Source organism: Marmota marmota, unplaced genomic scaffold (assembly GCF_001458135.2).
Source record: "Marmota marmota marmota unplaced genomic scaffold, marMar, whole genome shotgun sequence".
Lineage (NCBI taxonomy): Eukaryota > Metazoa > Chordata > Mammalia > Rodentia > Sciuridae > Marmota > Marmota marmota.
Window position 1 is genome coordinate 9,932 of NW_026000130.1, and position 25,127 is coordinate 35,058.

The 25,127-nt window shown below is 38.8% G+C and overlaps 2 protein-coding genes across 2 annotated transcripts; one reads left to right on the forward strand and one right to left on the reverse strand.

Annotated features, from left to right (window-relative positions):
• Window positions 1-1,827: 1,827 nt before the first annotated feature.
• Window positions 1,828-4,237, reverse strand: LOC107154575 (folliculin-interacting protein 2-like). The gene is given in 2 exon segments (XM_048784904.1): window positions 1,828-2,922; window positions 2,924-4,237. Coding segments are annotated over 2 exon segments (2,304 nt in total). The 5' UTR covers window positions 4,166-4,237; the 3' UTR covers window positions 1,828-1,860.
• Window positions 4,238-10,699: 6,462 nt separating this feature from the next.
• On the forward strand, window positions 10,700-11,834 carry LOC107154554 (telomere length and silencing protein 1 homolog). The gene is given in 2 exon segments (XM_048784905.1): window positions 10,700-10,941; window positions 10,944-11,834. Coding segments are annotated over 2 exon segments (864 nt in total). The 5' UTR covers window positions 10,700-10,769; the 3' UTR covers window positions 11,636-11,834.
• Window positions 11,835-25,127: the final 13,293 nt, after the last annotated feature.

The window sequence follows — 25,127 nt, forward strand, 5'->3', positions numbered from 1 at the left end:
TTTTTGTAGGCGATAGATATGAGGATTCGGCTCTGACAGGAATCCTGAGACGACCCCGACCTGTGACCCACTTGTAGCTTCCCAATAGGTGTTTTTCTAAGAGTGAGTTTTGGAATATTAGATCAAGAGACAAATTAAATTTTCGCAGGCATTGGGGAGCTGGGCTAGATTTTTTATGTATGGGATTGAGAATCAGTCACTTAAAGCTCAATTTTCCCCGTAAGGGTCTGATTTTCAGCACGCCACAATGCCCACATTAGAACTGAACTGATTTTGAATCAGGTTATTTTCTATGAAACCCTGGAAGGTGGTGACTGAGGCAAGGTGCCCACAACATGTAAACAAGGAGAAGGGAACCAGAGGGGAATGCTTTAAGCTGGTGCAGACGGAAAAGCTGTAATGACAGCTTTGACAATTTATTCACATGCAAGGAAAAGCAAGTGCTGAGTGGGCCGAGCTACAGGTGGGGTTCATTTTCCTTCCGTAACAAACAGCAAACAATGATGTCACGGAACCAGAGAACTGAAAACACCAAACTCCAATGTTAGGCAAAAGGAAATGGAAAACTTCAATTTTGCGAAACCAAGACATAAAATGCAAATTAAAGATCTCCAGAACCTTGAAGCACCCATCTACTTTCGCAGCACAAAGGAGAAAGAGGAAGGTAGCAGTTCTGACCTATTCCTAATAAATAAACAGTACAGCCATTCACCTCCATTGGAACAGCTGTAGACGCTCTCAAATAATTACAGACCATAATGAGAGACGAACTTATGGACAGGGTCAGGATTTTATCAAACATAAAATGTGAACTAATTCCAACCCATAAAAAAGAGGTCACCTCATATTCTTAGGAACAGAAGATTCACAGAAAGGGCTGAAATGCTAACAATGTTTTGCCTTATTACATTAGCTCCTGTCTTTTGACCATCATTTTTTAAATTTTTGAAGTGTTTTACTTTATCCTGGATGTCAGGACTTAGACTGTTTCATGGTCAGTAAACTAAGTTTCTTTAATATTAACAGACAATTGAAGGTTTTTTTTAAGTGAATTGGACTACTAATTCTTTACTTTGGTAGGTTTTATAAAATGGTCAAGTCAATTTCTGGGAAGATGTTTTGAAAAGACATAGGGATTAAGAGGTACAGAGATGATAATGTAAAAATTTAGGCCATGTATGAACCTTTTTCTTAATGTTCAAACTAATTGCTTTCACTGACCATCCTGAATTATTGCAGGTTTCATTTCTCATGGGGACAGCAGTGTCTTTAAAAGTATAAATAGTCATTTGTATAAACTATTCTAGGAAGAAAGTGGCTCTGGCTGGAAGAATTCACCCACAGAAACACTCTTGAGCTTATAGAAATAACTTTGGTAAATGGCCTCTCTTGAAAAGGCTGCTGAGAACTCTAAATCATAATGATAAAACATATGGCGTCAGACTATGCTTTGCTGCTACAAACTACATCTTGATGGGATTAGGATGCTACATTGACTCTTGGGTGTATTGCACCAGCAATCCATCTCTAACCTACCTGTGGCTGCATCTGAAACAAGGTAAACTCTGAGGAGAAATGAGAACAGAGGGTCCCCAAAAGCACTCTCTCTCTTCCCAATAGGCAGTTTTCTTTCACATCTTATGGCAAACAGCTGCTACAGCCAAAAATGGCTTTCTTCATTTCACTTTTCTTTTCTAAAAAGCAAACTCTGACCTGGAATCCAAAGTCCTTGTTCTGACTTTAGCCTAGTGTACTCTGCTCTCTACAGCTTGCAGTGCTTAGACTTAAACTCTGAAACATTTCCTACTGGAATGTTACATNGGACAAGGGCAAGGCCAGGCTTCTTAGTTATCTCCTCTTTCAGCTCCTCGTTGGCAGCTGGCCGGCTGATCTTCTTTTCTGCCCCTGGATGGCACACCTGGGAAACCTCGAAGGGACATCATATGGTGCCTCTTTTTCACTTCCTTCATCCCCACAAAGGGGATGAGGTTTCCAAGAACTGTCTAATTCTGGCTCTTGGAACCCCATGCTATAAGCCTCAGATCCCTGGTCTGGCCTCTTCTTTCCTTCTTTGTCAGGTCTGGGATCCAGGTCTCTAATGTCAGTGCCCTCTGGAGTCCCAGCTAACCCTGTGGGCCCAGGGCTCCTTCTATCAGTCATTGCTGTTGGTAGGATGGGGGGTACCAGAGCAGGCTCATTTCTCACTGTCACTACCACATACTCGGACTCCTCCACCTCTCCTTTCTCCAAGGCTGTTACAATCTTGCTCCCATTTATAACTTGGTCACCTTCACTGTGATTCCCACTCCAGGTCAGCTGGTTCTCTTGCAGCTCAGAGCAACGGAGAAAGTAGGTCAGGGCATAAAGAATGCGCTGGACCAAATCCTTCTGCTTCCCTACCACCACAGTGCGAGTCAGTCTTACTGGAGAGCCTATAGCTCCATAAAGGTCACTCAGCTGTGCCCAGAGAGGATTGTACGCATGTGTTTTGGCCAGCATGTTCACTGATTGAGAGGTACGTTTCTCTGAGAAGGCCTTAATGGGAGGGTGATCAACAGGCATGACAGTTGGTACCCAAGCCAGGTGGTAGGTTAACACTGCAGTCAGTAAGGCAGCAAAAAACTGATTTTTGTTGATTTGTTCTATCAGAAGTGTAAACTCCTTGAGAAAGCGCTGACAGAGCTGGGTTTTTTCCAAAGTGTTTGACATCATAGTAAGCCATACTGGTTCAGCTATCCTTAGAACAGAATATAAATTCCAGATAGTCCCTCTGAATTCTCCCAGAGCTTCCATCAGATGGCTGATGTAAAACTGGACACGGAGGCTTGACTCTGCAATCTTTCTACAGGAGATCATGGCCTTTTCAATTGCACTCTTTAGCCTGTTCATGTGAGATTCAAAGAGGGGGAAATGAGAAAAAAAAGAAGTCCTGGAAATTCCGTTGCGCTTCTTCTTTCTCACACAGGGAAAAGATGATGCTTATGGCAATTTTCTTCCTCCTAACTATGGCTGGATTAGAACTACAGGTTTCTTCAGCCAAGCTAAAAGTCTCATCAGTGGACCTCCTTGGAAAGATGCCATTCTCTAAACTTGTCGTCTGACTTCGAAGCCAACGGCGCTGATAACTGCTGGAAGAAGATGTAGAGGAGCTTGGCGATGGGAAAGGCGTGATCAAAAGGCTGCTTAGTGAGGCTGATCGAGCAATGCCACTGTCCCTGTCTTCATTCTGTCCTCTGCTTGGCATATCAACTGGGGTGCTGTGTGCTGCAAAGAAAGAAGCACTCCGGGTGAGCCGGAGAGGTCCTCCTTCAGCTGCCCCCTGCAGCAGTTTGCTGCTGCATGCTTGCAGCAGACCTAGGTTACTTCCGGCACGACCAGGACCCAAACTATGCTGATTCGTGTTCGGTTTTCCTGCATGAGGATCTTGGTTGATGTACTCAAAGCTGTCTTGCAAGTTATTTGTTCTTCCACAGAAGCTGCCCACTCTAGCAGAGAAAACTTTACTAATCATCAGTTGTGGAGGAGAACGTATATAGTGTATCTTTAAGGTGGAGCCTTTATAACTCATTGCGACTGAGCCAAACATCATTTCCCCTAGCATGTTGACATCGGAAGCTGGTCTTGTGTACTGGTACTTTGGAAGCTGCTCCTTGGTGTGTTGTAAAGATCCTCCAGAAGAACTATGGGAAGAGATGCTGCTGCTGCTGCTGCTGCTACTTCCTTGGCAGCACTTGGCTGACGTTTTCACAGGGACATCCTCTGTTTTCTGAGTTGCCATCTCTTCAATCTTTTGAACAGCTTTAGAATCAAACAACACTTGTCTGCCTCTCCTCTCACAGTCCTGGTAAACTATCAGGCGAATGTCACTCAAGTCAAACTCTGAACATGACCAACTAAAGGCGGGTCCTTCCTTGGGAGCCCTGCCCTGGGCGGACGCCGACGCTGTGCCGCCGCCGCTGCCCCTTTTGTTGAAGAGCTTCTGGAGTAGGGTCGGGGCCATGATGCTGCCGCCGCCGCTGCAGCTCCGGCCGCGCGCTCGGGGCCGGCAGCTCAGCGCGCAGCCAGGCGCGGAGGCCGCAGCGGCCGGGGCCATAGCGGCGGCGGCGGCGGGGCTGCGGCGGCTAAGGAACTGTGCTCCGCGCCGGGGACGCCGGCGGCCGGTCATATGACTGGGCCGGCCCACCGCCTCGCGCGCTGACAGTTACCTCCTGCGGGAGGAGTCCGCAGCCCCGCCGAGTTTATGTTTTTTGCTTTGAAATATATTAAATTAATATTTTCTTTCTTATTTAATGATTTTTTTAAAAATCCCAACATCTTTTTTTTAATTATTCAGCCTATTCCAGAATTTACTACAAGTTTACACCTGAATTTAAAGAACTATGGGAAAATTTGACAGTAAGCTTTTCATTTTTCATAAGGTCTGAATAGTTGAGGCTCATTTCTGACGTGAGAGTAGTATATAGGATTCAGTGGCATCTCCCAACATGTTATAATATGTTTATACAACTTTACAAATAATAGGTAAGCAAGTCCAAAACACTGAAATGCATCTTTTTTCTCTCCTCTGTTTAATATACTGGCATACATTTGATGAATAATTAAATATTGATTTTTTTTCTTTACACAAGTTCATTTTTTTACAATTGATTAATTTTTAATTGATTGATTATTACATCTGTTATAGGAAAACCCAGCTATCAATTCTTGGCATAGAAGTGACAATAATTGCTTGTCCAAAGGCATTATTTTCAGATTAATATATGTTCTGTTCTGGCACAAGTCCATTTTTTTAAAAAAACAAATAGTATTTCTTAAAATAACACTGAATATTTGCTACAAATTTTCAGGAAAATTTTTAAAGAGATAAATTATTTTAAGGAAATGAATCCAGTCTTATAGGTAATGTGAGCCACTATAAAAAACTGTTCAACCTTTGTGAAATTTTAATTATTCACCATTTGGTAATATCCAGTAACCCAGAACATTTTTTTTTCCTCTCAGAGATTTTTGAACTGAGATCTACAAAAACAGAAATACCATCTATTTTCAGCTATTGAATGTAGTACTGAAAATGTCCATGCTCAGTAGGATATTTCCTTTGTTTTATTTATATAACTCATTTAGTTGTATGGCCTATAAAATGTTTTTAATTTCTAAATATCTATTAAAAATAAATCCGGGCTGGGGTTGTGGCTCAGCGGTAGAACACTCGCTTAGCACGTGTGAGGCCCTGGATTCGATCGTCAGCACCACATAAAAATAAATATACAAAATAAAGGTTGTTAGAGTCTGTAAACAAGTCAAAATAACACCTGGCATTTTGCCAGGGGAATGTTAAAGTTCGTAAACAAGTCTGGATGGTGCCTGGCAAAATGTCAGAGGGAGTGGTTTGAGAAGTAACAAAACCGAGCCATTAGGTGTAGAGATTCCTGATTGGTTGACTGATGTATCTAGTTTATGCTAATTAGATAAGCTGTGTGGAATGTATAAATACTGCTCCTGTCCTGCAATAAACGGCTTCCACTCCTGCTGTATCAACGTACACAAGTTATTCGTCACCCCCCGGTTATTTTGCCCAGCCAGCCGGGCTGCGGCAAAAGGTATTGTGTACAACTAAAAAATAAATATTTAAAAAAATTAAAATAAAAAATAAATCCTACATTGATAATTATCTTAGTCTCAATTTTGATGACAATTTAGCAGTATTCCCTGTCTACAATGTAGCAAAACTGAACTGGTTGCAAAATCAGTTAGCCTTACTTTTTTACTTCTTTCTACTTCAAAGTAATTATGAGGTAGTATTGAGACCATCCCTATTGACCAACTTAAAACATACATCTCAATCTCATTTGTCTGTTATTTCTCCCTCTCACTGAAAAAAAAAAAGAAAAAAAATATGTCTCATTCTCAAGTTTTTCTTCCCTGTATACTTCATATTTAGATGGAAATTAATATTAGATAATAAATCCAAGTATGTAGAGAAGAAAAGAAAATTATATTAAAAGATAATGACAACTGAAATAAGCCAGACTTAGAAAGTTCAAGGTAAAAATGTTTTCTCTCATAAGTGGAAGCTACAGAGAGGGATGGGAATAAGAAAAAAGGGGTCTCATGAAAATAAAAATACCAATAGAAAAAAGGAAAAGGATCGAGAGAGGGAGGAAGGGAAGGCATGGGGAAGTATTGGGTACAAAATCTAGCAAATTATGTTATGTCTACGTATGAACATTCTATATGAGTCATATATATACTCATATTATTCACTGTTCATACTTATATATATGTTTATACATGAATATAGCATAATGTATGACTATAATGCACTAAAATAATAAAAGCAACAATAGAAAGGAGATCTATAGAGTACAACAAGCAGATTGGGAGGTAGGAAGGGAGAGAAAAGGAAGGTACTAGGGAATCAAATTGATCATAGATCATAGATCAAATTATGTCATGTGCACATATGAATATAGCATAATAATACTATGCATAATGCACTAATAAAATATTTTAGAGGGGGTTGGGGTTGTGGCTCAGTGGTAGCGCTCTTGTCTGGCATGTGTGAGGCACTGGGTTTGACCTTCAACACTGCATATAAATAAATAAAATAAAGGTCTATTGACAACTAAAAAATATATGTAATTAGAGTTTTGATTTAGATCAGTCCAAAATGGGCTGGGAATATAGGTCAGTTGGGAGAGTGCTTGCCTCGCATGTACAGGCCCTGAGTTCAACCCCCAGCAAAACAAAAAATAAAATAAAAATAAAAACAACATAAAAAACAGATCAGTCCAATACTGATCATTGATTTATGTTATGATTTTATATGAGTCATTTATCTTTTCATATTGTTTTCCTACCCTAAACTAGAAATCACCTCTTCCTCTATGTTATGTTGGTATAACATTTAGAGATTATCAGAAAGAAAATGACATAGGAGGGGCTGGGGTTGTGGCTCAGTGGTAGAATGCTCACTTAGCAGGCATGAGGCACTGGGTTCGATCCTCAGCACCACATAAATGTAAAATAAAGATATTGTGTCTACTTAAAACCTAAAAAATAAATATTTTTTTAAAAAAGAAAAAGAAAATGACATAGGAGAATTGAGCAGTAAGGTGGGTTACTTGAAGTATAATCATTGAGATGGAGACAAAACTTAACACTAGAACTGTCAAAAAATAAAGCCAAAGGAGTGGGTTTACGCCCATGCCTAGGATAGTGACTGGCATACAGTAAGTGCTTAATTACCCAAAAGATGTCTTTCATAATTCTATGCTCCAAATAAAAAGGAAAGCGCAACTATATGCTACTATAAACAAATTCTCATGCTTATGTGTTTATAATACAGTGCATTTCATCAAATACTGCCCAAGAAAATTAAATTGGAATGAGGCCAAGGTATATCATTAAATATAGGTGTGAAAAATTAAAAATAAGGTTTTGAAAAGTAGCATCTAACAATGAAATTTGTGGCTCTCCATATTTGTTTTCCAAATGATAGTTCTCATTTTACTTATTGATCAATAAGATTTACTATCCAGATTTTAAACAAACATTAACATTTTTTAAAAAGTGAAGAGTCCCAGATACATTTTTATAATACAAAAGAAGGAGATGATCCAGAAAGAGATTATAATATAAAAGAATAAGTTGATACTTGTTTAAGAGCACAAGAAACAAAATAAGTAGAAGACCTGGAAAATGAGAACAGGACAGAATTTATTAGAATAATAGTTGTCTAATATCCATGCTAATAGAGAAATGGGCTTGCCCCACCCCCCACTATAGTTATACATGTTAATAGGGAGAAAAGTTTACTACTTGGTTCTTTGAACTTCTTCAAAGAACAAATTCAATTGAGACAAAAACTAGAGTGCATATTCAGCATTTAAATACATTTTGTTCTAACTATTGCTTTTAAAGGGCTATCTTAGAATAACTAGATTTAGGCCTGGCATGGTAGCACATGCCTGTAATCCCAGAAACTTGGGAGGCTGAGGCAGGAGGATCACAAGTTCAAAGCCAGCTTCAGCAATTCAGTGAGACCCTAAGCAAGTTAGCGAGACCCTGTCTCAAAATAAAAAATGAAAAGGACTGGTGATATGGCTCACTGTTTAAGTGTCTCTGGGATCAATCTCCTTCGGTACCCATGCCCAAATTACTAGACTTATCCTTACACATTTATTTTTCATTCAGTATCTCTCCAGAGTCTATTCATTCCTATAAGTAAAATCACTACACATAGCAAAATTAAAATGGAGAATGGATTAGTAAAATGATCTTAAAGAGCAGGCCTATGAATTGTAATTAGTACACTCAGCTATTGTGAATTGATCTGCTATAAAAAACATTGATGTGACTGCATTACTGTAGTATGCTGATTTTAAGTCCTTTGAGTATAGACCGAGGAGAGGGATAGCTGAGTCAAATGGTTGTTCCGTTCCAGGTTTTCTGCGGAATCTCCATACTGCTTTCCAGAGTGGTTGCACCAATTTGCAGTTCCACCAACAATGTATGAGTGTGCCTTTTCCCCCACATCCTCACCAACACTTATTGTTGTTTATATTCTTGTTAACTGCATTCTGACTGGCATGAGATGAAATCTTAAGAGTAGTTTTGATTTGCATTTCTCTAATTACTAGAGATGTTGAACATTTTTTCATATATTTGTTGATTGATTGTAGATGGACATTATTACCCTATTTGACTGCACATATGGAGTGATACTACATCATGTACAATCAGAAAAATTAAAAGTTGTGCTGCATTTGTGTACGATGAATCAAAATGCATTTTGCTGTCATATATACCTAATTAAGATAAATAAAATTTTAAAAATAGATCTTAATCTTCAAGGCAGAAAAGAAGGCAAAACAGTTACCCAGGTAATTCAAGATCACAACACTGGAATTTTTCTAGAAATGTATACTCTCCTCCTTTCTCATACAGTTCTCAGATCTCATGGAAATCTGGTTCCTCCCACTCCCTGGCTCCATTCTTCACTGTTCTCTCCATAGTCACCAAGTGCATCATACCATTGCTTCTTCTCATTCCATATTAACGTGTAACTTTTTTGAAGCACTGGAAATTATGCTCTCACACTCACTTTTTTCCTCTTTCTACCTGCCATAACACTATTTTGTTTCATTGTTGTCTTAGCAGTATAGAGTATCAAATCAAAAGCCTCATGCATGCAAGTCTGCTACCACTGAGCTACAATTTCAGTCCCAAAACACTAAGGCGATTTTCACCTACCCCTACATACCTAACTCAATCTCTCCTTTTTTCTACTTGTTCTTCCCTTTAAATGTTAGTCTCCCCCAGGATTTTCTTCAGTTCTTTGCTCTTTTCAATGCTCTCTCCTTGGATAATCACATCTATTCTCATAGCTTCAGATACTAACTCTACAGAGAGGTTTAATCGGTATTGTGCATCCCACTTCTACATTTCTAATTTCTGAACATGAACTTCCTAGACCACTTTGTAGATTAAGATCCCTTAAACTCATTTGATCTCTACCACACCTGGCTAAGACCAGATCCCAGGTTCATTCTCAGACAAGTGAATCAGCATCCACTCAGGCTAGAAGCAGCTTTATCTTTGGCTCCTCTCCCTCCTTTGTACTCCATAGCCAAACATTAAATGTTAATAATTCCCTCTAAAAGAGCCCTCAGAAAAAAATCTTTACCCCACCTACCTCAGATAATCTATTCACTAATCTCCAGGATATATAAAGAATTCAAAAAACTTAACACCAAAGAAACAAATAACCCAATCAATAAATGGGCTAAGGAACTGAAAAGACACTTCACAGAAGAAGAAATACAACTGATCAACAAACATTTGAAAAAATATTCATAATCTCTAGCAATTAGAGAAATGCAAATCAAAACTACTCTAAGATTTCATCTCATGCCAGTCAGAACGGTAATTATCAAGAATACAAGCAATAGTAAGTGTTGGCAAGGATGTGGGAGGAAAGGTACACTCATACATTGCTGGTGGAACTGCAAATTGGTTCAACCAATTTGGAAAGCATTATGAAGATACCTCAGACAACTTGGAATGGAACAACCACTTGACCCAGCTATCCCATTCCCCGATCTATACCCAAAGGACTTAAAATCAGCATACTACAGTGACACAGCCACATCAATGTTTACAGCAGCTCAAATCAAAATAGCTAAACTATGGAACTAATCTAGATGTCCTTCATCAGATGAATGGATGAAGAAAATGTGGTACATACACAAAATGGAATATTACTCAGCCTTAAAGAAGAATGAAATTATGTCATTTTCAGGTAAATGGATGGAACTAGAGAATATCATGCTAAAGAAAATAAGCCAATCCCAAAAAAACCAAAAGCTGAATGTCTTCTCTGATAAGCAGATACTGATCCATAGTTGTGGGGGTAGGGAAAAATGAAGGAACTTTGCTTTAGGATTGAGGGGAGGGAAGGAGTTTCAGGGATGGGAGGACGGTAAAATGAGACAGACATTATTACCCTATACAGCCAAAGGCATGAGAAGTTGTGCTCCATTTGTGTACAATACATCAAAATTCATTTTACTGTCATGTATAACTAATTACATTTTTTAAAGTATGAAAAAATAATTAATTAATTAATTAATTAATTGATTAAAAGAGCCCTCACACCTATCTTCACTTTTCTCTTGTCACTCCTACTGCCTTCACTTAGAATATACTCACTTCTCCCGGAACTCGGCGCGGCGGCGCGGCTGCAGGACCCGGGGGTCGGTGCCACTATGTGGGTCACCGGAAAGATGTTTCGTCAGCGAGGGGCCAACTCTGAGTCGGAGGAAGATGAGCAGGATTTGGAGGAGGTTCTGCAAAAACTGGAAGAGACCCGAGAGGTGCAGAACTTGAGAAAGAGGCCCAACGTGGTGAGTGCTGCTGCCCTGCTGGTGGGAGAGAAGGTAAAGAAGAGACCACACTAGTGGATGATCCCTTTCAGATGAAGACAGGTGGTATGGTGGACATGAAGAAATTGAAGGAAAGGGGGAAAGATAAGATTAGTGAAGAGGAGGACATTCATCTGGGTACATCGTTTCCTGCAGAAACCAATTGGAGGGATGAAGATGCAGACATGATGAAGTACATTGAGACAGAGCTAAAGAAGAGGAAAAGGATTGTGGAACATGAGGAACTGAAAATCAAGCCAAAGAACGCAGAGGACTGTCTATATGAACTTCCTGAAAACACCCGCATCTCCTCTGCAAAGAAGACTGAGGAGATGCTTTCCAACCAGATGCTGAGTGGCATCCCCGAGGTGGACCTGGGCATCGATGCAAAAATAAAAAATATCATTTCCACGGAGGATGCCAAGGCTCGCCTGCTGGCAGAGCAGCAGAACAAGAAGAAAGACAGTGAGACATCCTTCGTGCCGACGAACATAGCTGTGAATTACGTGCAATACAACCGATTTTATCATGAGGAGCTCAATGCTCCCATCCAGAGAAACAAAGAGCCCAAAGCCCGGCCCTTTCGAGTGGGTGACACGGAGAAGCCAGAGCCTGAGCGGTCTCCTCCTAACCGCAAGCATCCTGCTAATGAAAAGGCCACTGATGACTACCACTATGATAAGTTCAAGAAGATGAACAGGCGGTACTGAGACATCGGGGAGGGGTCACTAGCACATGCGGCCGCACCCACCCTGCTACAGAAGGCCTGGGAGGTCCCTGCTGGGCAGGCTTGGTGCCGCTGCTTCCTACTGGCTTTCAAGCACTGAATTTGTGACTTTTTGAAACAGAACTGGGTAGTTTTCCTATATGGGGGCAAACTGTTCCTATGAGCATCATTAAATCTTGTTTTTAAATGGAAAAAAAATATATATATATATTCACTTCTCCAATTTATAACTTTAGTAGCCTTGGATCTTCCTGGCAACCATTCTTTTCATTCAGTCTGTCTTCTATAATGCCATCAGAATCACCTTTCAAGAACACAAATCTTAAAACACTCTCACTGTCCATACAGAATATAATTCAAGTATTTTAGCGTATACTTGAGAACCATCAGAATCTTGTCCTTGTCTAGCTCTGTGGCCTCAACTCCTACCCTTTCCTCAATGCCCCCACTCAGTTATTCCCTCCCATACAGTCTGCTTTCTGGCCACATGGAACTACTATTCATCTACTATTAATCTACTTACTCTTCTACTACCATATATTTCCATAATTGCATGCTGTGCTTAAGATAAAAGTCTGAGAAATACAAAGGTTCTGTAAAATGTTAGATGGGTTCTAAATAAAGTAGCAATACTTTCCTGTTAAACTGTGAGTGTGTGTATAGCATTTCAAACAAATTTATATAGTTGTTCTTGAGTGAATTGGTAGTCTGCTTTAAGAAATACTGTGCCATATGAAGAATGTCATTAGAAACTAATAGATACATGAATTTGTGAATCGGCTTTAGTTTTTTGGTGTGTGTGTGTGTGTGTGTGTGTGTTTCAGTACTGGGGATTGAACTCAGGGGCACTTGACCACTTATCCACATCCCCAGGCTTATTTTGTATTTTATTTAGAGAAAGGATCTTACTGAGTTGCTTAGCACCTCACTTTTGCTGAGGCTGGCATGCACCACAGTACCCAGCTCTGTTTTGTTATTTAAAGAGTTTATTAACAGTCATCTCACATATAGAATATTTACTGTTTATGTTGGGTATCTTGAATTTTCATTTCAGCATATGTTTGTCATACTATAAAATGTTTATTTGTGTATATGTCTTAACACAAAAATTAAAATGTGATCATTTAAGTCACAATTAATTACTCTGTGAGACTGCAAATTTTGCTGTATTCTTTAAACTAAACACAAAATGTCTCATGAACTCCAGCTGGTGTTGTGTTAATTCATTTTAATTTAAAAGTGTTTTCCAAATTTTGATTAATTGGAGTAAATTAAACTTACATTTTTCTGTTCATTACTATACTCTTAAGAGCAAAGAAGCAATTCAAGATTAAGAAAAAATATTCTCAATATACATGTTGACAAAGGATTCATATCCAGAATGTATTAAAAAAACTAAATTTCATCAAGAAAAAGACAGACAGCAGAACAGAAAAAAAAACTGCAAAAGGTTTGAACAGATGCCACACAAAAAGAATCCCAAGTGCCCATAAAGAAATGAAAAAAAAATGAACTTCATCAGAAAAAAAATGCACATGAAAAATCACAATGAGAGAACACTATAGACTTATCAAAAAAGACTTAAAATCAGAAAATATTAAATGTTGACAAGGATGTGAAACAAAACAATTAAATATTGGTCGTGGGAGTGTAAATGGGTATGACCACTGTGCAAAACTACTTGGAAGTATTATATAACGCTAAATATCCCACTCATAAGTATACACCCATATATGTTTGTTCACTGAATGATTTGTATCTGAATGTTCATAATAACATTATTTGTAAAAGCTCCAAACTGCAAACTAATCAAATACTCAACAGTAGAATACATAAACAAATCATAGTATATTCCACCAGTGGAATGCTAGAGGGCAATGAGCATGAATGATCAACTATTATATTTAACAACATAAGTGACTTACACATAATGCTGGGCAAAAGGAACCAGATACTAGTTAATACTGAAGTATGATTTCGTTTACATAAAATTCAAAAGCAGTGCTATGCTGTGTGCATACACAAATATGAAACAACACCCACCATTATGTACTACTATGATGCACCATTTCCTTTTTAGGAAATAAAATTAATTGTAAGAAAATATACAAAAGCAAGTGAAACTAATCTATGCTATTAGAAGCCATGATAGTGGTTTCTCTTGATGGGAAAAGGGAATAGTTACTAGACAGGAGCATGAGGGCATTTTGAGTATAGTTCTGTTTCTTGATTCAGCTTCAGGTTTTGTGGTAAGAGCTCTCCCTAAACAAAGAGGAAACTATGTGAGGCACTTAGTAGCTATGTGCTCATGTGTTCCCAGAACAAAAAGAAGGTGACATGGCACATTCAGTGCACATACACAACTCTGTCATAACTCTGCCATAACTCTGCCACAACTCTGTTATGCACAACACTGTCACAAAGTAATACTTAGCAAATACAAAAGCAATAGAGATAAATACCTTATATTCATAATGGAATGAAATTAGAAATCAATGATGAGATTAAAAAAATAGAAACCATTCTTAACATCTGGAGATTAAATAGTATACTTTTCAATGATGACTGGATGGCAGAAGAAATCAGGGGAGAAATAAAAAAAATATTTAGAGGTAAATGAGAATAATGGTACAACATATCAAAATCTCTGGGACTATGAAGTTGGTTCTAAGAGGAAAGTTCATAGCATTGAGCTCATTAAAAGAGTAGAAAGATATCAAATAAATAATCTACCATTACCTCTCAAGTCCCTAGAAAAAGAAGAGGAAACCAACATCAAAATCAGTAGAAGAGGACAGGGGCAGTGGTGCATACCTGTAATCCCATGAAAATCTGTATCACATTACCATAAAATCATTTAATAATATATAATGCCATAGTGATGTTTGACTCTTCAGATGTCAAGCTAAGTGATCTTGGGTAAGTTACTGTACTTCTCTAGTTTCTTCCTTACGTTTACTTTGAGGCGAAATTGAAATAACATAAAAACTCTTAGCACAGTGCCTGGCATATACCTACATGCTGAGTAAATATTGGCTTCTATAATTATTATTGTTGTTTTTAGTACTAAATAACAAAACCACATAGACTTAAAATTTATTGGGAAAAGTAGCTCATGCAGTCCAAACAACAAAAATTTGGTTGTATCAAAAGGCTAATTTGTTAATTTACACTGAGAAAGATAACTGTCAAGCTGATTAGTATTCATAAATCAGCAGAGCATTTTCCTCCCAGGAAAAAAACACACTTAGGAAACCAAATGAGATCAGGGTCTACTTAGAGACTGCACTGAAATCAAGCCAGAAAAACGACTATACTCTCTCTCTCTCTCTCTTTCCTATTTCTCCTTCAACTTCAATATTTCCTCTCTCTGCTATAATTTAATATTCCTAGGAAAATTGTTTTACTTACTATCCTGAACAATCCCTCTGACTTCCCTTTTGCTATATAATAAAGCATACATTCCTTAGGGCAGCTGTGAGGATCATATTAATCTGTTCCCAAAGTTGCTATCCAATTTCATTCCCACCTTCTGTCCAACATAAGCTCTCCATTTCAGTAAAGATAGGTTCTTTGTTATTCTCCGAAATATGCCTTGCTTATTCTTATTTCATGCTAACCATAGGCTGTTTTCCTCATAAAATTGTCTCTCCAGAGTCTTTTTATCATTTAAGAGCCAGCTTAAGTCCTACCTCCTTCATAAGGAATAGACAATTAATTCCAGTCTATACTGAATTTCCAAATCTCTGTGAGTTAAATTGCCTTGCTCTTTTTCACAAATATGTAAATATAGGCATATTGACTTAACTCTCCTATAGAACTTATTTCCCTAACCAAATTATTAATTTCTGGAAGATGAAGTAGTTGGGGTTTGGGTTAGTTTGGGTATATGCTTAGAAAATAACACAGTGTTACATATAATACTGAATCTCAATGAATAAAGAAATGATTCATTAATGAAGTTCCTAATCCAGCAAGGTTACCTGGCCCTGGCATGTGCCCTATTACAGTTTGCATCTTAAATGTCCCCCAAAGGCCCATATGTAGCAGGCTTGGTTGCCAGCCTATGGCACTATTGGGAAAGGATAGAAAATTTAGGAAGTCAGGAGAAGTTAAGTCATTGAGCTGATCATTGAGCATATGCCCTTTCTTTTTTTTAACATTATTTAGTGTTTCAAATGTTTTTAATGTATGAATTATAACAAAGGAAAAAGAATTTTCAAAACCTTTAGTCATTAAGTACTGAATTTTCTCAAGTTTCCTATCAAAGACATTCATTTTTTGCCTGCTTTCATATACATATTTTTTAATTTATTCTAATTTGTTATATATGACAGCAGAATGCATCTAGAGCACAATTTTTCATATCTCTGGTTGTACACAACGTAGTCACACCATTCATGTCTTCATACATGTACTTAGAGTAATGATATCCCTCACATCCCACTGCCTTTCCTATCATCATATCTCCCGTCCCCTCCCTCCCCTTTGCCCTATTTAGAGTTTGTCTATTCTTCCCACGCTCCCCCCACATTCCCATTATGAATCAGCATCCTTATATCAGAGAAAATATTTGGCATTTGGGTTTCCTTCCTTTCTTTTTGTTTGCTTCTTGGCCACCATGATGTGAGCAGCTTTGTCCCATCATCTACTCCCAGCAATGATGTTCTGTCTCAACAAAGGCCCCAAAACAATGGAGCAAACCAACCATGAACTGAAACCCTGAGCCAAAATAAATCCTTTTAAGTTGTTTACCTCAGGCGTTTTGTCACAGTGATTGAATACTGACCAACATACTCCCCCAGGCTCCAAACATTCAAGTTTCTGTTAGTGCTCTCTCTACACTATAACTTTATCACCATGTGCAGCACAAGATTCCTAATTGCTTCAGGAAGTAAATGTCTAACAAAAAAAATCATTATCTCCAAATGTCCCTTTGTGATTTCTTTTACTCTACAAGATAGAAATATATCAATATGAAATAAATACCCAGTAAGTAACTTTGTAATCTATTTTAATTTCCTAGATATCCTCAGTGCTTTAGGCAGATAAAATCTCCCAGAATACTAATACCAATTAACTGATAAAAAGATAAAAATCCTGCCCCCCCCAAAAAAAAGACACAAAAATTTGAAAGTGACTCATTAAATGGTCATTTATTTTCTTTTAATTCTAAACAAATACATTATATGGTAGGTGTATTCTGATGGAATGAGAGAGCTGAGCAGAAGCCATTTGTATGAGTGTTTCAGTTTTCTTTCAACAATTGTAAGCTGTTAAAAATTAAGTAGAGGGGCTGGAGTTGTGGCTCAGCAGTAAAGTGCTCACCTCGCATGAGTGAGGTCCTGGGTTTGATCCTCAGCACCACATAAAAATAAGTGAATAAAATAAAGGTATTGTGTCCAATTACCAATAAAAATAAATATTAAAAAAATTAAGTAGAGGCACTAGGTTCAATCCTCACCACCACATAAAAATAAACAAATAAAATAAAGGCATTCTGTCCATCTACAACTACAAAAAAAAAGATTTAAATTAAATAGATAGCTTGCATAACAGTACTTTCTATCTTTATGTGGCCCAAAGATAGAAATGAAAATTTCTAAAAACAAAAAACTAAAATCAAGGACAGTTATATAAACAATTTCCCAAGTTGTTCATTAGGCAGAAATAAACCAGCTCAAATTTGAAAAGACAAAGGAAAAATGAATACTAAAATGTCCTATCTGCTCTTATTTAAACTATAAAATAAATTTGAACTAGAAAAATTTTATTGTGAATTTTCCAGTGGAGAACTAGATAAGTAAATAAGTTTAAGAAACATTTTAATTTCCAAAACCAATTTTCTATAAATTTAGCATAAGGTGTGTGGATTAATTTTATCAACTGCCTGATGCAAATTATGTGATATTTTTTCATTCATACATTTGGAGGAGAAAATATAAATCACACAAAAATTTAAAAATATATATCTTATTCACCTTTTTTATTCCCTCAGAGTATAAAAGTGCTCTGCGTATACCAGGGGTTTAGAAGCACCTCTTGAACTAACTTCATATGTAATTTTTTTGCAAATTTTAAACTCAAAAGTTGACATGTACACTTGATACCCTTTAGGATGACTATCCAATGGGTAAGGATAAGTGTTAGTGAGGATGTGGAAGAAATTAAAACCCTAATCCACTTTGATGGAACTGTAAAATGGTCCAGCCATTAGGGAACATGGTATGGCAATTCCTCAAAACTTTAAACAGAATTATAAAACCCAGAAATTCCCCTTCTAGGTATGCAGATTTAAAAAATGATTTAAAGTGGGAACTCAGGTATTTTTAGAATAATACTCACAGCAGCATTATTTGTAAGAGTCAAAAGATGGAAACAAGCCAGACTTAAGATATGATATGGCTCAGTGGTTAAGCATCCCTGGGTTCAATTCTAGTACTACCCCTCCCCCCCCCAAAAAAAAGTAGAAACAATCCAAATCCAAATGTCTATCAGTAAATGAATGAATCAGTAGTTGTGGTGGTATGGGCCAGCAGTCCTAGCTACTCAGGAGACTGAGGCAGAGGTTTACTTCAGCCCAGGAAAACAATGAGAACTTGTCTCAAAAACAAAACAACAGTTGGGCACACTGGTCCACACCTGTACTCCCAGCGACCTGGGAGGCTGAGCTAGGAGGATCACATTTTAAGGCCAGCTTCAGCAACTTAGGCTCAAAGCAACTGAGTGAGACCCTGTCCCAAATAAAAAATAAAAATAAAAACAGCTGGGGGTATGGTTCAGTGGCAAATTGTCCGTGAGTTAAATCCCTAGTAACCAAGCAACAAATTGTAGATAAGTATATAAACAAAAGGTGGTATATATGGGAAATACTATTCAATCTTTAGAAAGAAGTGAAATTCTGATACATGCCACAATGTAAATGTACCTTGAAAACTTTATGCTAAGTGAAAAAAGCCAGACTCAACAGGACAAATACTAAATGATTTCATGGACAAGGTAACCATAGCAGGCAAATTCATTAAGATATAATGCAGAATAGGGGTTACCAGGAGTGCAAAGAATGGTAAATTTAATGGGTAGAGTTTCTTTTGAATGGAGGTGATTTAAGGGGAAAATAGGTTTGGAAATGCATAGTGGTGACAGTTACACAACATAGTGAAGGTTCTTTGTGCCACTAAATTGTACACTTGAGCACAGGTGAGGTGTGTTTTGTGTATAGTGTTCCAAACTTAAAAAAAAAAGTTAATAAATATTTAGTTTTCACCTTTTTGCTTCTACAAAAACTAAATTAGAGCTTTCCTTTTCAAAGGCCTTAATTTAATTTCCTTTGGGGTATCTTTTCAATGTTTTATGGAATTGTGATGAAAATATTTGTAAAATAACACATTTGAAGCAATTTCATTCTGGATCATCCAGGATAGGCCATTCCCTGTTGCATTATCAGTTAATTCAAGATTCTAGAAGATTTTTGCCAGTAAGAGGGCAGAATTATTTCAGGGCACTGCCACAAGGTGGTGATAGAGATTATAAACAGGTAATATTTAATTTCTTTCAAATTACTTCTTCAGAGCAGCACTAGGGGACACTCTATGACAATTTCTTTTCTTTTCTTTTCTTTTCTTTTTTTTTTTTTAAGACAGAATGCCTTTATTTTATTTGTTAATTTTTATATGGTGTTGAAGATCGAACCCAGAGAGTCAACACAACTGTTGACTCTTAAATTTCAAGAATTAAAATTCTTGAGGAGCAGGGGAGAATAGCAATAAGACTTTCAGATCTAGTTGCTTGGTTTAATCATGACCCCCTACTGGGGTAGTTATTCGTTTTAGAGACAATAAATAAAAGGAATAATGACTTTTAAATGGCTTTCTATACTGGTGGAGTCTTTTTTTATTTCTCTATGATCATAAGATATTCTGATGGCATGTCTAGAGAATTGAGCCCTGAAAATAGTATCAACCAACTAGAACACAAGCACTACTACACCTATATTTTTTTAGAGTGTATGGACAGCCTGGATTAAAATGATATTATCACTGAAAATCCTGAGACATCCAGAGCACTTGCTTGTGAGAAAAGATTCCAGTTAGGCTCTTTTAGTACAGGGTAAACTCATTAAGAATTGCTATCTATGAGTAAAATTAAATTGTATACACAGAAATGTATGGATGCAGAGAAAAATAACAGAAGTACAATCTAATAGAAGAGACTTTGGATTTAAGGGATCTGGGTTCAAATTCTGCCTCAACTAGATAGCAGTTGTGTGATTCTAGCTAAATTACTTAATATCTCTGGGACTAGGTTTCCTTTTTGCAAAATGGAGACAATAGATACAACTTTCCATGGCTCTTATGTGAGTATCTGTTTATCAGAAGAGGTAGCATAGCATAGCAGTTAAGCACTTGTACTATTCTGGAGCCAGACTGCCTAAAATCCCATCTTGATCTGAAATTTACTCACCATATGACCTTGCCCAATTTGTGTGCCTCAATTTTCTCATTTAAAAAATAGAGATAATAACAGTACTTACTTCCACAGGGCTATTTCAAGGATCAAATTAGTCATTATTTGTAAAAACACTTGTACATTCTCTGATACATATTTCATTATATGTAACAAATCATGTTTGCTTTAAGAAATTTGTGTTCAATCTTCTGATTTTCCTCTAGCATTCCAGTTGTTCTAACTGTGCAGTGCAAATTTTTTCCCTGCCCATTTTCCACTGTCATCTTTATGTTCCTCCAGGTCTGTCCTAGGAGCTCTTCTTTTTTCACTTCTAAACACACTCCCTGGATGAACAAATATACTCTAATTTTCAATTACACTTTCTATTCTAACAATTTTTGTATGTGTATCCCCAGACCAGGTTGTTCTTCTTGTCAATTGCTAGCCAGTAACTCTACCAGTCTATTAGATAATTCTAATTGATGTACTTAGCACATGCAAATGTGAGTTCTTTTTCCTAAAAATCTACATCTGTTCTCTGGCTAAGTGAAAGACATCAGCAGATACCAAGCCTAAAATACCTGACTGAACTCTGATCCCCTCCTTATTCCTCTGTCCAGTCTCCTTAATATTTCTCAAATGGGTTCACTTCTCATTTTATCCATGTTGTTGTCATTTCAGCTTTAGATCAGACCAAACAAAACAAAAAGAGATTTTACAACTATGGACTTTAAGAATATAACTCTTTCAAATGTCTTTTGCTTATGTATTTGTTTGTATACTGGATCCACAAACATCTGAAACTTCACAGGGCAACTATATCATTCACTCATTTGATATGTTGTCTCTGTGACAAAGATTAATGATCTTCTTGAGAGTTGAGATTTCTGTGTTCCTTTGGGGAAAAACTGACTTAGCTCTTGACCTACATATCAAATACTCTTGTTTTAAATGATGGCACAATTACTATTTTACCCTTTCTATGAATGAATCCAAAAGAAATTTTAACCAGCTGTTGTTTTGTTAATTGAGACCTAAACCATCTTTTTTTTTTTTCCATTCCAAGTGAAGTAAAACCCAGAATTTTTTAGGTTCGTCCTCCAAAAGTCATACTTGATACAATAAGGGTTTCTTTTTTAACTTTTTTTTTTGTGTAGTTGAACACAATACCTTTATTTTATTTATTTATTTTTATGTGGTGCTGAGGATCGAACCTAGTGCCTTGCACGTGCTAGGCGAGCACTCTCCCGCTGAGCCACAACCCCAGCCTCTTCTTTTTTTTTAATACTATGAATTTCTACATGTTTTCACATAATTTCCCAATCCATAGTTTTTACAGGAAAATCCCCTATTAACTGAACGATAACCAACAGATGAATTCTGAATTTTAACTAGATGATCTTCTTTACACATATATGATATGAAGGATAGCTTTGCCCAAAGAGAGTGCACGTCAGGAGAAATGAATTGAAAAGATTCATAAAGCTGAAAGGGGACAGAGATTTCCTCTTAATATTAATTCAACCCCTTCATTTTAAAGAAGGGGAAAATGAACTTAGTGAAGAAAGGACAGTCTTTTCAACAAACAGTGGTAGAACAAGAGGATGTCCCAAGCAGAAAGTGTAGTGGGAGGAGAAAGAAAAAGAGGAAAGAAACAAACCTAACCCTAAAGCTCATACCATGTACAAAAATTAATTCAAAATGGACCATGGATTTAAATGTAAAACATAAAAGCCAGAAGAAAAAGAAAGTGAAGGTCAGCAAGAAAACTTTGCCAAAGTTCACTCAGTGATGTAGACCTGTTAGAGAGCTTGCTTCAATAAATTATTATTCAGCAGTTTAACAAATTCCATTTGACCCTAATAATTCTGCTACTCCGTGCTCATTCAGAGTAAATGGTTTCCACCATATTAACTGGGTATTTGGTCATGCTCTTTTGGTCTTGGAAATATCTGTTTCATGCTACTTCAATTACTCATTCAACATTCACTAGGCAACTGCGATGTGCCAGGCATCCTGCAGGATTAAAAACGGGGCAGACACAGTTCCTACCTCAAGGGACCTAGAGTCAATGGGGGAGAGAGTGGATTATCATCCTAATGAGATTTTAAACCCCTTCAGGGGCAACAACCAAGCCTTTTCTTCCTTTCCGCCAGGTGGGCACAGCCAGTCAAGCGCTCTGCATACCTGACACATTTTGGTGATTGGCCAGTATTAAGTTCTAGGACACTGGCCGCCCTGGCCTGTTTGGAGGACTGAAGTCTACAAAGATAAAAAGGCAAATCCTCCATAAGGCGAAAGAGGAGCCAGGCCATCCCGGGGAGACTGGGGGCCACCTGGCTCATCTCTTGGTCTGCACCAGGCAGTGATTACAGGGGGACCTGCCAATGGCGGAGAGAACCTGGGCAGGTCGAGGAAGACCCCTAAAGCTCCACAGGCGCCTCCTCCCAGGGCACAGCCCGTGGCTGCCTGGTGGCTAATGATGGCTGCGGGGCCCTCACCCAGGCCCGTCCCTGCAGCGCCTCAGAAGTGAATCTTAAAGCTACTAGAGGGCAGGATGCGGGTGTCTCACCGCATTTCTATTTCCTTCTTCAGCTCCTTTTCGTAAAGTGTGGAATTTTCTAGTGGAAAGTCGTGGGGGGTGGTCGCCTCCCCTCTGCCGCCTCCTTCGGTGGGTTTTTCTGCTTCCCCTCAGAATATGTTGGACCCTTGCGAAAAACTTTTAAATCAAACTTAAAAGTCTCAAGTAAGAAGAAAAAGAAAACAAAATTTAACAGGAAAAACTTGTGACTAACAACGCCCAAGCGCCTTTTCTGCAGAGACCTGGGCCCTGGACAGCTCACCTCAGCCAGTCGATGCCTCCCTCTCATCCCGACTCCGCGTCCTTTTCCAAACCGACCCCCTCAGGCTCTTGAATAATCAGCCCGGCTTTCCCGGGCGGGGCGATCCTTCCTCATGAATAACGTATTTTCTCTCCGCGGCTTTCCGGAGCGGAAGGCGGAGCTCAACCTCATGAATATGCAAAGAAGGGGCGAGTGGCAGATAAGGCCCCCTTCAAGGCGGGACCCCTCACAGCCCGCTGGGCTCTGGCTTCCACTCCGGAGTCCTCCAGCAACCAGCGCCGGTTTCTCCCGCCCTTCTGAGAGCTCGCGCCCGCTCCCAGGCTGGAGGGACCCGCACCGAGCTCGCGCTGCCTCGGGAGTCTGGGGCGCGATCAGGGACCGCACCAAGGTCAAGGCGCCTGGAAGCTTGCGTCCTGGGCCGTCCCACCTGGGCAACCTGTAGGATGAGGACAGCCTCCTGGGGCTTCCTGAGGCGGTGCCTACCCACCAAGGTGAGGCGCTGGGCTGGGCTGGGAGTCCCAGAGAGACCCGAGGACAGGGCAGGGCGGTGCGGGCCGGACAGGCTTGTACCGGGAGGGACCTGAGGTCCAACAGAAGGACGGGTTCGGGATCCAATGCGCAGAGCTCCTCAGTCTTCCAGGGCATCTCGCACCTCTTCCCCGCGAGTGACCCAGTATGTATTCTTTTCAATATTAATGTGTAATTATGAAAATAAAACAAAATCTACATTGAGTCTCCTTACCCTGCCCCTGAACTCAGCCCCTTCTGCAGAGGTCACCCCTGGCAGCAGCAGGGCAAGGGTCTGCCTCACAGCATTTCCTGTGTGTCCAAGTGTGTGTGTGTGTGTGTGTGTGTGTGTGTAAAATATTTATTTTTAAGGTGCAGTTGGACACAACGCCTTTATTTTATTTGTTTATTTTTATGTGGTGCTGAGGATCCAACCCAGGGCCTTGCACGTGCTAGGTGAGAGCTCTACCGCTGAGCTACAACTCCAGCCCCCAAGTATATAAATTGCACCCTGTGGAACTTCCTTCCCTAAACTCCCTTGAACCTCTGCAGTGGGATTCCCTGCGACAATGGAGGAAGGAGTGGGCTGCTTGACACCTGTTTTTATTTTATTTCTGAGATGAATAGATTCAAGCTGCTAAGACCAAGAGTTAGAAGATAATGAATAAAATTCCTTTAGTGCAGGTTTTCAAAACCTCAGCAATAGTGCCCTCCTTCTTCCCAGTCCTGCCATTCAAAAGTATAGAACCAAAGCAGTACTCATACTTTCCAGAAGTAACAACTTCAACCACACACATGGACTTGGTTCCTTCCAACCTCACCACTAACATGTGTCCCTGCCTGGACCCTGTGCTGGCTGTCCTAATTGTCATCTGTCTTCAGGTCTAAGTTCACTTAACTAATACTATGTCCCAAAACCTTCTCCCTCCCTTTATTAATGGCAATCCTTCCCATTCATAGTTCTTTTCTTTTCTTTTCTTTTCTTTTTTTAAACCAGGAATTGAACTCAGGGGCACTCAACCACTGAGCCACATCCTCAGCTCTATTTTGTATTTTAGAGTCTCACTGAGTTGCTCAGTGCCTCCGTTGCTGAGGCTGGCTTTGAAATTGCAATCCTCCTATCTCAGCCTCCTGAGCTGCTGGAATTACAGGCGTTTGCCACCACACCTGGCTTTCTGATAAATTTTCAGAATTTATCTCAATTGGATTTCACTTCTTTGTTAACCTATTCTTCTATCTCCACCATCTAGAATAGAAATAAGCTTTATCAGAGGTCTGAGTTACCACCTCAGGATCTCCAACTACTCAGCACAGTGCCTAGCACACTATGAATACTCAATAAACATTGATGGACTGATATGATAATTTACCCTCTCTAATCTTCTGTGAAGTTTCTCCTTCTCCTTTTCCTGTTCATTCTTTGCTGGGCTCCTTGTGACCTTTGTTTAGAATTTGAATGGATGGATGAACACCTGGTCCTGGCTCTACACTAGGAACTGTGGGTAAAGCCTTCACTTTTCCGTGAGGGTAGGTACTGTTAATTTTATTTCATTTATTATGTTCCTGGAAGGTTTTCAAATAGATAATTGAATGAACTAATCAATGACTTAAAGAAAATGTTAAACAATTAAAAATTCATAATGCTACAGGGAGGGTTGGAAATCATCAAAGTCTAGT